The sequence below is a fragment of the Pristiophorus japonicus genome, chromosome 11, assembly GCF_044704955.1.
Source record: "Pristiophorus japonicus isolate sPriJap1 chromosome 11, sPriJap1.hap1, whole genome shotgun sequence".
NCBI lineage: Eukaryota > Metazoa > Chordata > Chondrichthyes > Pristiophoridae > Pristiophorus > Pristiophorus japonicus.
Window position 1 is genome coordinate 210303994 of NC_091987.1, and position 18342 is coordinate 210322335.

General features: G+C 45.3%; 1 protein-coding gene across 1 annotated transcript in view; it reads left to right on the forward strand.

Moving 5' to 3' along the window:
- The window catches only part of bace1 (beta-secretase 1), a 130745-nt gene that overhangs the window by 56035 nt on the left and 56368 nt on the right, over window positions 1-18342 (forward strand). Inside the window, exon 3 of the mRNA XM_070894484.1 lies at window positions 810-1026. Within this exon, the coding sequence (XP_070750585.1) occupies window positions 810-1026 (217 nt within the window). The remainder of the gene's footprint in view (window positions 1-809; window positions 1027-18342) is intronic.

Genomic DNA, 18342 nt, shown 5'->3' on the forward strand with positions numbered 1-18342 from the left:
AGATCCGTGTCAACACATCCGTTGGCTTTACAAAAAAAAAACATGCATTAATTTTGATGAACTAAACAAGAGTAAAACAGAGTGCGATTTATTAATTCAAGGTTGCTGAATCAACTGTTTAAAAAAACAAAGAAGTGAGCTAACTCTTTCGCAGAGCTGACACAAGCACGATGGGCCGAATGGCCTCCTGCACTGTAGAATTCTGAGATTCGAAATAGAAGTGAATACGGAGCTAACCAAATGGCTTCACGGTTACTGCCCGAGAGTGTTACTGAGCAATACAGACCTGGAAGCTTCCAAGTTTTGATCCGCTGGTCTGTGTTGAGTTAGCCGATCCCAGCAGGATGGATCGTTGGGGCACATCTGAAGTCCCCAACCATGCATGATCGCCATCTCTGATATTAAATCATAGGCGGTCCCTCGAGCGAGAATGACTTGCTTCCACACCAAAAGGGATGAGTTTGCAGATGTTTCAATGAGGGACCCGATATTTAGCGCCTTTCACGACCACCAAATAGCTCAAAGCGCTTTACAGCCAATGAAGTACTTTTGGAGTGTAGTCACTGTTGTAATGTGGGAAACACGGCAGCCAATTTACCTTATTGTGTCTGGTCATGCATTCAAAGGCATTGCTTCAACCACACTCAAGCCCTCCAGATGCCAATCGATAGAATCTAAGCAGAATTCTATGAACGTTTATCGCATTGATGTCGCACAAATCAAGGTTCCAACGCTGGTCTTTATTTCTAGGACGATTTTTGCCACTGCTTTATATATATTACAAAGCACAAAAACCCTTTGTGTTTCAGCTCCGGCACTTACCGGGACCTGAGGAAGAGTGTCTACGTACCGTACACCCAGGGGAAGTGGGAAGGAGAGCTCGGGACGGATATCGTCAGCATTCCACATGGTCCAAACGTCTCAGTCAGAGCGAACATTGCTGCCATCACAGAGTCTGACAAATTCTTCATTAACGGCTCCAACTGGGAGGGCATTCTGGGATTGGCGTACGCTGAAATTGCCAGGGTAAGTTTTGGGTTTGCTGCAATGAGTTGACATTAAGATCCAATAAAGCTGAAAAATGAAAACTTGTGTTACTGGATGGGTTCATGCCCTTTTCTTCTTTGAAGCCATTATTGATATTATTGATTCATATGGGCTAGCCTTTCCACTATGATCACTATCGCCCAAAAATGGGTGACATTTCCAGCCTGAGTGCTTTTTTTATTTTTCAGGAAGGCTGGAATATCGCCCATTTGAAAAACCGCTAGTTTCGCCTTTTTCATTTGGGCGATAGCCTTAGCGATGTGAAATGGGCCTCATGATGTATTCAGTCATGCAAGGCTGGTGTCCATAGCAAAGGCCTTCTGTGCACGCGCATTTTTTTTTCAGCAAAGAACTTTTCCCGCAATTCAAGAGCTCAGGGGTCATCTGAAAGAGAGGGAAGGAGAAGGAAGCTGAAAAGAAGTGTGTGGTGGGTGAAAAATGTCAAACCAATCGAGCGATAGTAATATGCAACAGTGCAACAGAAACTGTCAGGGAGAAGGTGGGCGAAAGCCGTCTCTAGTTAATGAGGCCGAAAATCAGTAGGGTCAGTTAACCCGGGGACCCCCCGCATATACCAAAAAATATGGGCCGATAGAGTTCAGATACGTTAAGTATCAATAAGAGTATGTATACCCATAGAACTATAAATGTAGTGAATTTTACTGCTTGACTAAATCTTTCTAAGGCAATGGTCTAGTAGTATTGTGGCTAATGTGGCAGTCAATTTGAACATAGCAAGATCCCACAAACAGCACTGAAATAAATGACCAGATCTGTTTTTTGTTTTGTTGATTGAGGGATAAATATTGGCCAGGACACTGGGGATAACTCCCCTATTATTCTTCATAATAGTGCCATGGAATCTTTTACAATCACCCGAGCAGATCTTGGTTTAACATCTCATCCAAAATCCTCATAATCCATAGGAGAGAGAAGACCAGGAGGCACAATTTTTAATTTTGGTAAGGCCAGGTCGAGGTTAGATGTCAGGAGGTGGTTCTTTTCCCAGAGATGTGTGCAGGACGTTGCTTTGCTGAATTCCTTCAAGCGAGAGCTGAACCTATTTCTCATTCTGGCTGAGATCACCTCTTACAAAAAATAGGGACTAGTTTCGATTGCCCAGTTGAGTTGGAGAAGAATTGCCCAGATTTTTTCCCCCCAAATTGGCATGGGTTCTTCAGCTGTTTTTTTTTGCCTCTCCCAAGTGATCACATGGTTTTGGGTGGGGTGGGGAGTGTATATATTGTGATCCACAAGGTATCGCAATTGTGTGGGAAAAGGTCGATTGACCAGAGGGTCTTTACCCTCGTGAAGCTGAGTTCATGATCAGATCAGCCATGATCTTATTGAATGGCGGAGCAGACTTGAGGGGTCAAACGGCCAACTCCTGTTCCTATTTCTTATGTTCTTAGTTTACCTGTCCGTCATCCAGTAAATGTGACATCAAACCCCACCATAGCAGTTTGGGAATTTGAATTCAATTTAAAAAAATGTGCAATTAAAAAATTGAAAACAGTAAAAGTGACATAAAACATAGAAAGTCGGTGCAGGAGTAGGCCATTCGAGCCTGCACCACCATTCAATATGATCATGCCTGATCATGCAACTTCAGTACCCCATTCCTGCTTTCTCCCCATACCCCTTGATCCCTTTAGCCGTAAGGGGCACATCTAACTCCCTTTTGAATATATCTAACGAACTGGCCTCAACAACTTTCTGTGGTAGAGAATTCCACAGGTTCACAATTCTCTGAGTGAAGAAGTTTCTCCTCATCTCGCTCCTAAATGGCTTACACCTTATCCTTAGACTGTGACCCCTGGTTCTGGACTTCCCCAACATCGGGAACATTCTTCCTGCATCTAACCTGTCTAATCCCGTCAGAATTTTATATGTTTCTATGAGATCCCCACTCATTCTTCTAAACTCCAGTGAATATAAGCCTAGTCGATCCAGTCTTTCTTCATATGTCAGTCCTGCCATCCCAGGAATCAGTCTGGTGAACCTTCGCTGCACTTCCTCAGATTAGGAGACCAAAACTTCACACAATACTCAAGGTGTGGCCTCACCAAGGCCCTGTACAACGACAGTAAGACCTCCCTGCTCCTATACTCAAATCCCCTCGCTATGAAGGCCAGCATGTCATTTGCTTTCTTTACTGCCTGCTGTACCTGCATGCCAACCTTCAATGACTGATGTACCATGTCACCCAGGTCTCGTTGCACCTCCCCTTTTCCTAATCTGTCACCATTCAGATAATACTCTGCCTTCCTGTTTTTGCCACCAAAGTGGATAACGTCACACTTATCCAGATTGCGAAACTGCCAGATTGATGTAAAATCCTAACTGGTTCACCTTATCCAATCTGACCAATAGGTTACTAGAGTCCCACACCAACATGACTGACTCGTAACTGCCCTATGAAGTGGCCAAGCAAACTACTCGGTTCAAGAAGCAGCCCCACCAGCCCCCACCTTCTCAGGGCAACTAGGGATAGGCAGTAAATGCTGGCATTATGAGTCTACTCAATCCTGTCAGGAGTGATTGAGTAGATTAGTCCTATATTCTCTAGAGTTTAGAAGAACAAGAGGTGAAACATACAAAATTCTCACAGGGCTTGACAGGGTAGATGCAGGGAGGATGTTTCCCCCTGGCTGGGGAGTTTAGAACCAGGAGGGGTCACAGTCTCAGAATAAGAGGTTGGCCATTTAGGACTGAGATGAGGAGAAATTTCTTCACTCAGAGGGCGGTGAATCTTTGGAATTCTCTGTCCCAGAGGGCTGTGGAGGCTCAGTCGCCGAGTATATTCAAGGCAGAGATTGATAGATTTTCGGATATTAAAGGAACCAAGGGATCTGAGGATAGTGCAGGAAAGTGGAGTTGAGGTAGAAGATCAGCCATGATCTCGCTGAATAGCAGAACAGGCTCGAGGGGCCGAATGGCCGACTCCTGCTCCTACTTCTTATGTTTGTCAGCGACGCCCACCTCCCAAGAACGAATAAAAGAAAATTTGGTGCTGCCTTTGCCCGGTGTATAATTTTTCACTTAAGCTTTTTTAGCAACTTCACATTTCTACCACAAGTCCCCGAGGAGCAGCAGCTCGATATCCTAAACCAGGTCTGCCCTTGAGTAGAACTGCCCTGAGCCTGTTGTGTGTGCAGTCTGGCATCGCGCCTGGGGTTTGATGGTGCCGCAGCTATTTTTGGACGTCAGAGCCATTGACTGTGGAGTGGGAGAGCGAGGGGAAGAGTAGAGTTTACTGTGCTGAACAGTGATTTCCTCCTGCGGGATACTGGTTACAGGAACTGGGACAGTGAGACAGAATCTCATACTCTACCCAGATTAGGTTCCAATCCAATCGGTGCCCGGACTCTGACAGGAAATATTGGAGATGTTGTCACAAATTAATTATGCAGCCAATTCCTGTAAAGCATGTCCCCTGCCATCAAATATTTAGGAAATGTGTAAATGCTGTAAAAATGTACAATTAATATCATCTACTGATTTCTAAAGTTGTTATCGGGGCGATACTGGGGCAGGGAGTCAAGCGCTATGCTTAAAGGGCAGGGTTGCTGCGTTCTCTGCATGGAGGCACTGAAGGCGTGATAAAAAGGGGCAATTTTACCCCGTGTTTCTAAAGTAATTCATCATCATCATCATAGGCGGTCCCTCGAAACGAGGAAGACTTGCTTCCATGCCAAAAAAGGATGAGTTGACAGATGTTTCAATGAAGGACCCGAACTACATCCTGAAGGGTGGAAGACGCCTGTGCCTGGATTTTTTTTAACGTGTGGTGGTCGTTGCACACCAGCCACCACACGGGCTTGACAGAGCTAGGTCTTGGCCCAGTGGCAAGGATGACCCAGGACGACTGCTGATGGTCTTGCAGGCCGGGACCGCACTGATCTACCAGGAGATTGTATGGTACAAATTCAGCAACCCAACGTGTTCAGTTTCCCCAACGGTGAATGGGTTTTGTTCTGCATCACTTGGGCGCTGGATTGCTGCATTTAATGTCAGCCGTGGCTCAGTGGGCAGCGCACTCGCCTCGGAGTCAGAAGGTTGTGGGTTCAAGTCCCACTCCAGGGTCCTGAGCACAAAAAATCTAGGCTGACGCTGCAGTGCAGTGCTGGGGGAGTGCTGCACTGTCGGAGATGCCGTCTTTTGGATGAGACATTAAACCGAGGCCCCGTCTGCTTTCTCAGATGGACATAAAAGATCCCATGACACTTCTTAGAAGAAGAGCAGGGGAGTTATCCCCAGTGTCCTGGCCAATATTCATCCCTCAATTAAGGTAATAAAAAAACATTATCTGGTCATAATCACATTGCTGTGTGTGTGAGCTTGCTGTGCACAAATTGGCTGCCACGTTTCCCACATTACACCAGTGACTACACTTCAAAAGTACTTCATTGGCTGTAAATCGCTTTGGGATAATAATGGACAGATACACTGGGCAGCTGCCCTGCAGTCCCAGATAGGAATAGCCCTCCCCTCCTCACCCACATCTGTAAAATCAGCCCCAGGTGTCATCAGGCTGTAGAGGACCTCATAAGAACATAAAAAAATAGGAGCAGGAGTAAGCCATTTGGCCCCTCGAGCCTGCTCCGCCATTTAATACGATCATGGCCGATCCGATCATGGACTCAGGTCCACTTCCCTGCCCGCTTCCCTTAACCCCTTATCAGTTAAGAAACTGTCTATCTTTGTTTTAAATTTATTCAATGACCCAGCTTCCACAGCTCTCTGAGGCAGCGAATTCCACAGATTTACAACCCTCAGAGAAGAAATTTCTCCTCATCTCAGTTTTAAATAGGCGGTCCCTTATTCTAAGATTATTCTCCCCTATCGGAAACATCCCCATGGATACATCCTCTCCGCATCCATCCACCTTGTCAAGCCCCCTCATAATCTTATACGTTTTGATAAGATCACCTCTCATTCTTCTGAATTCCAATGAGCAGAGGCCCAACCTACTCAACCTTTCCTCATAAGTCAACCCCCCATCTCCAGAATCAACCAAGTGAACCTTCTCTGAACTGCCTCCAAAGCAAGTATATCCTTTCTTAAATATGGAAACCAAAACTGCACGCAGTATTCTAGGTGTGTCCTCACCAAAACCCTGTATAACTGTAGCAAGACTTTCCTGCTTTTATACTCCATCCCCTTTGCATGTCTGAAAGAAGGAACCTGTATTTATATAGCATCTTTGACATTCTCAGGAGAACCCAAAGGGCTTCACAGCCTATGGATTACTTTTGAAGTGTAGTCACCGTTGAAAACATAAGAAATAGGAGGAGGCGGCCATTTGGCCTTTCGAGCCTGCTCTGCCATTCAGTAAGATCGTGGCTAATCTTCTACCTCAACTCCACCTCCTATATATTCCAATGAGAACACCTCTCAGTCTTCTAAACTCCAGGGAATATAGGTCTAGTCTACACAATCTTTCCTCCTAGGACAATCCCCTCATTCCTGGACTCAGTCTAGTAAACCTTCGTTGCACTCCCTCAAAGGCAAATAGATTCTTCCTGAGGTAAGGAGACCAAAATGATACACAATACTCCAGCTGTGGTCTCACCAAGGCCCGATATAATTGTAGTAAGACTTCTTTACTTTTATACTCTAATCGCTTTGTAATAAAGGCGAACATACCATTTGCTTTCCTAATTGCTTGCTGTACCTGCACGTTAAATTTCTGTAATTGATGTACAAGGACACCCAGGTCCCTGTTGGCAGGAAGGCAAACACAGCAGCCAATTTATGCGCAACAAGGTCCCACAATGAGAGGAATTATAATAATAATGGCTTGTATTTATATAGCGCCTTTAACGTAATAAAACGTCCCAAGGTGCTTCACATTAGTATTATAGACAAACAGATAAATTTGACACCAAGCCACAGAAGAAATTAAGGCAGATGATCAAAAGCTTGTTTAAAGAGGTAGGTTTTAACGAGTGTCTTAGAGGAGGAAAGAGAGGTAGAGAGGCGGAGAGGTTTAGTGAGGGAGTTCCAGAGCTCAGGGCCCAGGCAGCTGAAGGCACAGCCACCGACGGTTGAGCAGTTATAATGAGGGATGTTCAAGAGGGCAGAATTTGAGGAGCGCAGACATCTTGTGAGATTGTGAGGCTGAAAAGGATTACAGAGATAGGGAGGGACAAGTCCATGGAGTGATTTGTAAACAAGGATGAGAATTTTGAAATCATGGCGTTGTTTAACTGGGAGCCAATGTAGGTCAGAAAGCACAGGGGTGATAGATAAATGGCTGGTTAATAATCTTTTGGTGGTGCTGGCTGAGATTTAGATGTTAGGAAGGTCACTGGGAGTACGATTGGACTCGAAGGGTTGTTTACATCCACCTGAGTAGGCAGACAGGCCCTCAATCTTGGTTTGAAGTCTAAACTGAAAGACCACACTGCCATAGAAACATAGAAAATAGGAGTTGTAGGCCATTCGGCCCTTCGAATTTGCACCACCATTCAATATATTCATGGCTGATCATCTATCTCAACATCACATTCCCGCTTTTTCCCCATACCCCTTGATAACTTTTTTGTCTAGAAATCTATCTATCTCCCTCTTAAATATATTCAGTGACTTGGCCTCCACAGCCTTCTGTGGTAGAGAATTCCACAGGTTCACCACCTTCTGAGTGAAAACATTTCTCCTCATCTCGGTCCTAAATTTTCTACCACATATCCTGAGACTGTGACCCCTTGTTCTAGACTTCCCAGCCGGGGAAACATCCTCCCCGCATCCAGTCTATCTAACCCAGTCAGAATTTTGTACGTTTCAATGAGATAGAAACATAGAAAATAGGTGCAGGAGTAGGCCATTCGGTCCTTCGAGCCTGCACCGCCATTCAATGAGTTCATGGCTGAACATGCAACTTCAGTACCCCATTCCTGCTTTCTCGCCATATCCCTTAATTCCCCCTAGTAGTAAGGACTACATCAAACTCCTTTTTGAATATATTTAATGAATTGGCCTCAACAACTTCCTGTGGTAGAGAATTCCACAGGTTCACCACTCTCTGGGTGAAGAAGTTTCTCCTCATCTCGGTCCTAAATGGCTTACCCCTTATCCTTAGACTGTGACCCCGGGTTCTGGACTTCCCCAACATTGGGAACATTCTTCCTGCATCTAACCTGTCTAAACCCATCAGAATTTTAAACATTTCTACGAGATTCCCTCTCATTCTTCTGAACTCCAGTGAATACAAGCCCGGTTGATCCAGTCTTTGTTGATATGTCAGTCCCGCCATCCCGGGAATCAGTCTGGTGAACCTTCGCTGCACTCCCTTAATAGCAAGAACGTCCTTCCTCAAGTTAGGAGACCAAAACTGTACACAATACTCCAGGTGTGGCCTTACCAAGGCCCTATACAACTGTAGTAACACCTCCCTGCCCCTGTACTTAAATCCCCTCGCTATGAAGGCCAACATGCCATTTGCTTTCTTAACCGCCTGCTGTACCTGCATGCCAACCTTCAATGACTGATGTACCATGACACCCAGGTCTCGTTGCATCTCCCCTTTTCCTAATCTGTCACCATTCAGATAATAGTCTGTCTCTCTGTGTTTTTACCACCAAAGTGGATAACCTCACATTTATCCACATTATACTTCATCTGCCATGCATTTGCCCACTCACCTAACCTATCCAAGTCACTCTGCAGCCTCATAGCATCCTCCTCGCAGCTCACACTGCCACCCAATTTAGTGTCATCCGCAAATTTGGAGATACTACATTTAATCCCCTCGTCTAAATCATTAATGTACAATGTAAACAGCTGGGGCCCCAGCACAGAACCTGGCGGTACCCCACTGCCTGCCATTCTGAAAAATACCCATTTACTCCTACTCTTTTCTTCCTGTCTGCCAACCAGTTCTCAATCCATGTCAGCACACTACCCCCAATCCCATTTGCTTTAACTTTGCACATTAATCTCTTGTGTGGGACCTTGTCGAAAGCCTTCTGGAAGTCCAAATACACCACATCAACTGGTTCTCCCTTGTCCACTCTACTGGAAACATCCTCAAAAAATTCCAGAAGATTTGTCAAGCATGATTTCCCTTTCACAAATCCATGCTTACTTGGACCTATCATGTCACCTCTTTCCAAATGACATCCTTAATAATTGATTCCATCATTTTACCCACTACCGATGTCAGGCTGACCGGTCTATAATTCTGTTTTCTCTCTCCCTCCTTTTTTAAAAAGTGGGGTTACATTGGCTAACCTCCACTCCATAGGAACTGATCCAGAGTCTATGGAATGTTGGAAAATGACTGTCAATGCATCCGCTATTTCCAAGGCCACCTCCTTAAGTACTCTGGGATGCAGTCCATCAGGCCCTGGGGATTTATCGGCCTTCAATCCCATCAATTTCCCCAACACAATTTCCTGACTAATAAGGATTTCCCTCAGCTCCTCAGATCCCCTCTCATTCTTCTAAACTCTAGTGAATACAGGCATGGTCGACCCAATCTCTCCTCATAAGACAATTCTGCCATCCCAGGAATCAGTCTGGTGAACCTTCGCTGCACTCTCTCCATGGCAAGTATATCCTTTCTTAGGTAAGGAGACCAAAACTGCACACAATGCTCCAGGTGTGATCTCACAAGGCCTTGTATAACTGTAGTAAGACATCCTTGCTCCTGTACTCAAATCCTCTTGCAATGAAGGCCAACATACCATTTGCCTTCCTAACTGCTTGCTGCACCTGCACGTTTGCTTTCAATGACTGGTGTACAAGGATGCACAGGTCCCTCTGTACATCGACACTTCCCAAGCCATCACCATTTAAATAATACTTTGTCCTTATGTTTTTCCGACCAAAATGGATACAGTGCAGCACTCCCTCGGTACTGAAGTGTCAGCCACGACTATGTGTTCGGGTCCCTGGAGTAGGACTTGAAGCCATGACCTTCTGATTCAGAGGCCAGCACGCTGCCCACTGAGCCTGATTCTGTCCAAATTCAACATCCACACGTTTACTGGCAGGAACCTGGCTGATTCTCCTCCTCCTTCCGCGCCCCTCCCTCCGCTAAGCTTCCCCTCTCCACCATTAACCCGGCCGAGATCAGCTACCTCAACACTGGAACAGCTGGAACTCAGTTTAGCAGAGTCGGGGAGCAAGGCCCTCCTCTGTGTATTTATTGACACAATTAGTTTTTAAATTTAGAGAAAAATCGGTATTTTTATGGTACGCTGCTCAGTGACCCTAAAAGATACCTGACCTGCTGTATGCATAAAGCACCCCAAGATGTCTTCTGCTCTGTTTGGTGATATTATGAAGGGCGAGATAGAGTGGCTAGCAAGGAACTATTTCACTTTGCAGAGGGAGCAATAAGCAGGGGGCATACATTTAAAGGAATTGGTAGAAGGATTAGAGGGGAGATGAGGAGAACTTTTTACACCCAGAGGATGGTGGGGGCCTGGAACTCACTGCCGAATATGGCAGGGGGATGGGAACCAATGCAGGGAGACAGAGGGAAAAAAAAGGAGACAAAAGCAAAAGACAGAAAGGAGATGAGTAAAAGTGGAGGGCAGAGAAACCCAAGACAAAAAACAAAAAGGGCCACTGAATTTAAAAGGGCTGCAGGAGGGGTCAAAACTAAAAATCATGGTTTAAAAACTAGATTTAAAACACTCTACCTAAACGCACGCAGCATTCGAAATAAAGTAAATGAGTTGACAGCACAAATCATTACAAATGGGTATGATTTGGTGGCCATTACAGAAACGTGGTTGCAGGGTGGCCAAGACTGGGAATTAAACATACAGGGGTATCTGACGATTCGGAAAGATAGACAAGAAGGGAAAGGAGGTGGGGTAGCTCTGTTAATAAAGGATGATATCAGGGCTGTTGTGAGAGACGATATTGGCTCTAATGAACAAAATGTTGAATCATTGTGGGTGGAGATTAGAGATAGTAAGGGGAAAAAGTCACTGGTGGGCGCAGTTTATAGGCCCCCAAATAATAACTTCACGGTGGGGCGGGCAATAATCAAGGGAATAATGGAGGCATGTGAAAAAGGAACGGCAGTAATCATGGGGGATTTTAACCTACATAGTTAGATGAGGTCCTTACTACTCGGGGGATCAAGGGGTATGGCGAGAAAGCAGGAATGGGGTACTGAAGTTGAATGTTCAGCCATGAACTCATTGAATGGCGGTGCAGGCTAGAAGGGCCGAATGGCCTACTCCTGCACCTATTTTCTATGTTTCATATCGATTGGTCAAATCAAATCGCACGGGGTAGCCTGGAGGAGGAATTCATAGAATGCATATGGGATTGTTTCTTAGAACAGTATGTTACAGAACCTACAAGGGAGCAAGTGATCTTAGATCTGGTCCTGTGTAATGAGACAGGAATAATAAACGATCTCCTGGTAAAAGATCCTCTCGGAATGAGTGATCACAGTATGGTTGAATTTGTAATACAGATTGAGGATGAGGAAGTAGCGTCTCAAACGAGCATACTATGCTTAAACATGAGGGCAGAGTTGGCTAAAGTAGACTGGGAACACAGACTAAACGGTGGCACAATTGAGGAACAGTGGAGGACTTTGAAGGAGCTTTTTCATAGTGCGCAACAAAAATATATTCCAGTGAAAAAGAAGGGCGGTAAGGGAAGGGATAACCAGCCGTGGATAACCAAGAAAATAAAGGAGAGTATCAAATTAAAAACCAATGCGTATAAGGTGGCCAAGGTTAGTGGGAAACTAGAAGATTGGGAAAATTTTAAACAAAGAATGACTAAGAAAGCAATAAAGAAAGGAAAGATAGATTATGAAGGTAAACTTGCGTAAAACATAAAAACGAATAGTAAAAGCTTTTACAGATATATAAAACGGAAAAGAGTGACTAAAGTAAATGTTGGTCCCTTAGAAGATGAGAAGGGGGATTTAATAATGGGAAATGTGGAAATGGCTGAGACCGTAAACAATTATTTTGCTTCGGTCTTCACAGTGGAAGACACAAAAACCATCCCAAAAATTGCTGGTCACAGGAATGTGGGAAGGGAGGACCTTGAGACAATCACTATCACTAGGGGGGTGGTGCTGGACAGGCTAATGGGACTCAAGGTAGACAAGTCCCCTGGTCCTGATGAAATGCATCCCAGGGTATTAAAAGAGATGGCGGAAGTTATATGCATTCATTATAATCTACCACAATTCTCTGGACTCTGGGGAGGTACCATCGGATTGGAAAGCAGCTAATGTAACGCCTCTGTTTAAAAAAGGGGGCAGACAAAAGGCAGGTAACTATAGGCCGGTTAGTTTAACATCTGTAGTGGGGAAAATGCTTGAAACTATCATTAAGGAAGAAATAGCGGGACATCTAGATAGGAATAGTGCAATCAAGCAGACGCAACATGGATTCATGAAGGGGAAATCATGTTTAACTAATTTACTGGAATTCTTTGAGGATATAACGAGCATGGTGGATAGAGGTGTCCCGATGGATGTGGTATATTTAGATTTCCAAAAGGCATTCGATAAGGTGCCACACAAAAGGTTACTGCAGAAGATAAAGGTCCGCAGAGTCAGAGGAATTGTATTAGCATGGATAGAGAATTGGCTGGCTAACAGAAGGCAGAGAGTCAGGATAAATGGGTCCTTTTCGGGTTGGAAATCGGTGGTTAGTGGTGTGCCACAGGGATCGGGCTGGGACCACAATTGTTTACAATATACATAGATGACCTGGAAGAGGGGACAGAGTGTAGTGTAACAAAATTTGCAGATGACACAAAGATTAATGGGAAAGCGGGTTGTGTAGAGGACACAGAGAGGCTGCAAAGAGATTGAGATAAGTTAAGCGAATGGTCTAAGGTTTGGCAGATGGAATACAATGTCGGAAAGTGTGAGGTCACCCACCTTGGGGAAAAAAAACAGTAAAAGGGAATATTATTTGAATGGGGAGAAATTACAACATGCTGCGGTGCAGAGGGACCTGTGCATGAATCCCAAAAAGTTAGTTTGCAGGTGCAGCAGGTAATCAAGAAGGCGAATGGAATGTTGGCCTTCATTGCGAGAGGGATGGAGTACAAAAGCAGGGAGGTCCTTCTGCAACTGTATAGGGTATTGGTGAGGCCGCACCTGGAGTACTGCGTGTAGTTTTGGTCACTTTACTTAAGGGAGGATTTAATGGCTTTGGAGGGGGTGCAGAGACGATTCACTAGGCTGATTCCGGAGATGAGGGGGTTACCTTATGATGATAGATTAAGTAGACTGGGTCTTTACTCGTTGGAGTTCAGAAGGATGAGGGGTGATCTTTTCGAAACATTTAAAATAATGAAAGGGATAGATAAGATAGAGGCAGAGAGGTTGTTTCCACTGGTCGGGTAGACTAGAACTAGGGGGCACAGCCTCAAAATACGGGGGAGCCAATTTAAAACTGAGTTGAGAAGGAATTTCTTCTCCCAGAGGGTTGTGAATCTGTGGAATTCTCTGCCCAGGGAAGCAGTTGAGGCTAGCTCATTGAATGTATTCAAATCACAGATAGATAGATTTTTAACCAATAAGGGAATTAAGGGTTACCGGGAGCGGGCGGGTAAGTGGCGCTGAGTCCACAGCCAGATCAGCCATAATCTTGTTGAATGGCGGAGCAGGCTCGAGGGGCTAGATGGCCTACTCCTGTTCCTAATTCTTATGTTCTTATGTTCTTATGCCTGAAAGCGTGGTAGAGGCACAAATCCTCATCACATTTAAAAAGCACTTGGAGGTCCACTTGAAGTGCTGTAACCTACAGGGCTACGGACCGAGAGCTGGAAAGTGGAATTAGGCTGGGTAGCTCTTTGTCGGCCGGCGCGTACACGATGGGCCGAATGGCCTCCTTCTGTGCTGTAACTATCTATTGGAAAGAAAAAATGCCCCCAGTTTTCCCTTGCAGAGTGTTCCATTGCTCAGCTATTGGAAGTATATGTGCGTTTGTGTTTATTTAATGGTTTTTCTCCTATAATAATGTATCTGAGAACCCATAGCTACAAAGTAAAGGGCTGCAGTAACTTTGCTCACACCTTGGTCTGTTGAGGTGAAGCTGTTTCTTGCACATTAATAGTCTCGTCCCTCCGGCTACAGCACCAGAAGTGCTGTATCAGCTTATAATGAGGGTGTTCTACAGCGAATTGGCAACCTTGTACTGCAGATCACACATTGGTGTTTCAGCTCATGCTGCCTTCGAGGAAGGTACAATGCAAAGCACTTAGCCGAAAGGCTGCACATGATATGGTGACACAAGAGAGAGGATTTTTTTTGTGTTTGTTTTTGTGCTCACCCAAGGAGGAGACGGAGGGCATTTCACCTTTCAGACCACCGGTGTCAACACTCGCCATTGCTGGATTATTTATATGCAAACTAAAGCTCCTTCTATACTGCCCCTAACCTGCCTTACGGCCAGTGAAGAGAAAGGGAGACCTGCATTTATGTAGTACCTGTCATAACCGCAGGACGCCCCAAAGGGCTTTACAGCCAATGAAGTACTTTTGGAGTGTGGTCACTGTTGTAATGTAGGAAACACGGCAGCCAATTTGCGCACAGCAAGCTCCCACAAACAGCAATGTGATAATGACCAGATAATCTGTTTTTTTGTTATGTTGATTGAGGGATAAATATTGGCCAGGACACCAGGGATAACTCCCCTGCTCTTCTTCGAGATAGTGCCACGGGATCTTTTAGATTCAGCTGAGAGAGCAGACGGGGGCCTCGGTTTAACGTCTCATCCCAAAGATGGCACCTCCGACAGTGCAGCGCTCCCTCAGTACTGCACTGGAGTGTCAGCCTGGATTTATGTGCTCAAGTCCCTGGAGCGGGACAGTCTCAGAAGCGAATCGCTACTGCAACAGGGTGCAATTTCTCTTTTGCCAAACTATCCATCCCCTGACTTCTCTGACTGAGACTGCCAATTTTGTGCTACATTAATGGTAGTTTTATGCTGCACCTAATAAAAAGTGGATTAAAGCTGTTGAAACATATTTCACATGGGACCCTTTATAGTCATCGCAGTGAGGATCCAGCACTCCAAGCTGAATTGGAACCCAGACACCAGTGTGAGGCCACACTGAGATTACATAGAAACATAGAAACATAGAAACATAGAAACATAGAAAATAGGTGCAGGAGTAGGCCATTCGGCCCTTCTAGCCTGCACCGCCATTCAATGAGTTCATGGCTGAACATTCAACTTCAGTACCCCATTCCTGCTTTCTCACCATACCCCTTGATCCTCCTAGCAGTAAGGACTTCATCTAACTCCTTTTTGAATATATTTAGTGAATTGGCCTCAACAACTTTCTGTGGTAGAGAATTCCACAGGTTCACCACTCTCTGGGTGAAGAAGTTCCTCCGCATCTCGGTCCTAAATGGCCTACCCCTTATCCTTAGACTGTGACCCCTGGTTCTGGACTTCCCCAACATTGGGAACATTAATTACATTGAAATCGAATCACTTACGTGAAAGAAATGGAGTGAATCTGGATCAGTTTGATATATTACAATAACAATAACTTGTATGTTTTTAGCGCCTTGATTGTAGTAAATCATCCCAAGGTGCTTCACAGGAGTATTATAATCCAAAATTTGACATCGAGACAAATATGCTTGGTCAAAGAGGTAGGTTTTAAGGAACGTCTTGAAGGAGGAAAGAGAGGTAAAGAGGTGGAGAGGTTTAGGGAGGGAATTGTGGAGCTTGGGGCCTTGGTAGCTGAAGGCACGGCCACCAATGATGGAGTGATTGAAATCAGGGATGCTCAACAGGCCAGAATCTTGTTCGTGTAGCCATTTAGCGTAGACTTTCCGATTTGGTGTCTTCTTAATATTAATGGTAAAACAACAACTTGCATTTATATAGTGCCTTCACAGGAGCGATTATCAAACAAAATTTGACATCGAGCCACGTAAGGAGATATTTAGACAGGTGACCAAAAGCTTGGTCAGAGGTAGATTTTAAGGAGCATCTTAAAGGAGGAGAGAGAGGTAGAGAGGCGGAGAGGTTTAGGGAAGGAATTCCAGAACTTAGGGCCTTGGCAGTTGAAGGTACCACCACCAATGGGTGAGCGATTAAAATTAGGGATGCTCAGGAGGTCAGAATTGGAGGAGCGCAGAGATCTCAGAGGATTGTAGGACTGAAGGAGGTCACAGAGATAGGGAGGGGCGAGGCCGTGGAGCGATTTGAACGTGGGGGGGATGAGATTTCTAGAAATTGCGGGGACCGCAAGCCAATGAAGGTCAGCGAATGCAGGGGTGATGGGTGAACAGGACTTGCCCCCGCATGAAAAGATATTTGATTAAAAACCTGTATGTGTTTGGGGCAGAAGCAGCTTGCGTGCTTTTGGTGACAACGGTCGGACAGGCAATCTGAATGCGATTTATTTTATTGCATTGCCAATTTGCAAACAAACAAAATAAATCTTTGGGATAAGCTTCATCGGGACAGTGGCCCTTTAAGGGAGAAGACACAGGAACAGAGGGAGACGGAGAGTTGCCAATAGGTGTAAAGATGGCCCCCCCCTTTATAATAAATCAGATTATGTAGCAATTCTGACATTAGTATGCTGAGCACTTCTGCAGTAGCTGGGGCTAAGCATTAATTCACTTTTACAATTTAATCGGCACAGTGGAAACCAGCTTCGGACTGGATATTTTCTACTTACCGAGCGCATAGATTGCTGCACAGACATTCTCAGCAGTCATTAAAGTTTTAATACTTTTTTTTGCGCTTATCAAGATACAGTAGTGCTGGGGAATGGAACAGCTTCCAGCTCTTGGCAGATCGTGCTCCTAGGTCTGGTAAAGATCCAGGGTAAAGCTGTCACTATGCTGCCTCAACGACAGACCAAGATTTCCCCCGCGAGTTCGGTGCAGTAAAATCATCCATTTGTTCTTTATCAGCTATGCATAGTTCACCACAACAACACCTTGTATTGCTATAGCGCCTTTAACATAGAGAAATGTCCCAAGGAATATTCTGAGGTTTAAAAAATTGACACCGAACTGCATAAGGAGAAATTAGGGCAGGTGGGCACAGAGGGAGGTTTTAAGAAGCGTCTTGAAGGAGGAAAGAGAGGTTTAGGCAGGGAGTTCCAGAGCTTGGGGGCCTAGGCTACAGAAGGCACAGCCACCGATGGTTGAGCGATTATAATCAGCGATGTTCAAGAGGGCAGAATTAGTGGAACGCAGATATCTCGGGGGGTTGTGGGGCTGGAGGAGATTACAGAGATAGGGAGGGGCGAGGCCATGGAGGGATTTGAAAACAAGGATGACAATTTTGAAATCGAAGCGTTGCTTAACCGGGAGCCAATGTAGGTCAGCGGTCAGTTGATTGAGGGGTAAATATTGGTCAGGATACCGGGGATAACTCTCCCGCTCTTCTTCAAATTAGTGCCATGGGATCTTTTATGTCCACTTGAGAGAGCATACGGGGCCTCGGTTTATCGTCTCATCCCAAAGACAGTGTAGCACTCCCTCAGCACTGCACTGGAGTGTCAGCCTAGATTTTGTTGTGCCCAAAGACCAAGTCCCAAGTGCCCAAACTTCATACGAACGCCACCTCCCATCCCTTCCACCAGAGCAGCAGTGTGAAAGTTTTTGCAATATTAAAGATGCTATGTCTTTGGATGAGATTGACAATATAATGCCAAGTTGGCAGTTTAATGCCATTTTATGTTCTGCACCCACAGCCAACGAGACCTGGGTCAAGAACCTGAGGAACCTTATAGGAATCAATTGCTATGGGTTCCCACTTCATTTCCACACCTATTCTGTTTCATTGACATCCATCCCACCCGACCCCCGCCTTTCCTTTCCCTTCCCACTCTCAGTCCCACTCCGACATGAGCCCTGCCAACAAGGCACTGGGGTCGACGCTCCCTTCAATGATCTTATTTAATCGTTCACGGGATGTGGGCGTCGCTGGCAAGGCCGGCATTTATTGCCCATTCCTAATTGCCCCTTGAGAAGGTGGTGGTGAGCCGACTTCTTGATCCTCTGCTGTCTGTGCGCTGAAGGTGCTCCCACAGTGCTGGCTTTTGTCATAGCCATTTGGTCCAACTGAGTGCCTCGCTGGGCCATTTCAGAGGGCTAGTTATGAGCCAACCACATCGCTGTGGGTCTGGAGTCACACGTAGGCCAGACCGGGTAAGGGCGGCAGATTTCCTTCCCTAAAAGGACATTGGTGAACCAGATGGGTTTTTACGACAATCCGGTAGTTTCCTGGTCACCATTACTGATACTAGCTTTTAAATTCCAGATTTTTTTAATTCACTGAACTTAAATTCCCCCAGCCGCCCTGGTGGGAT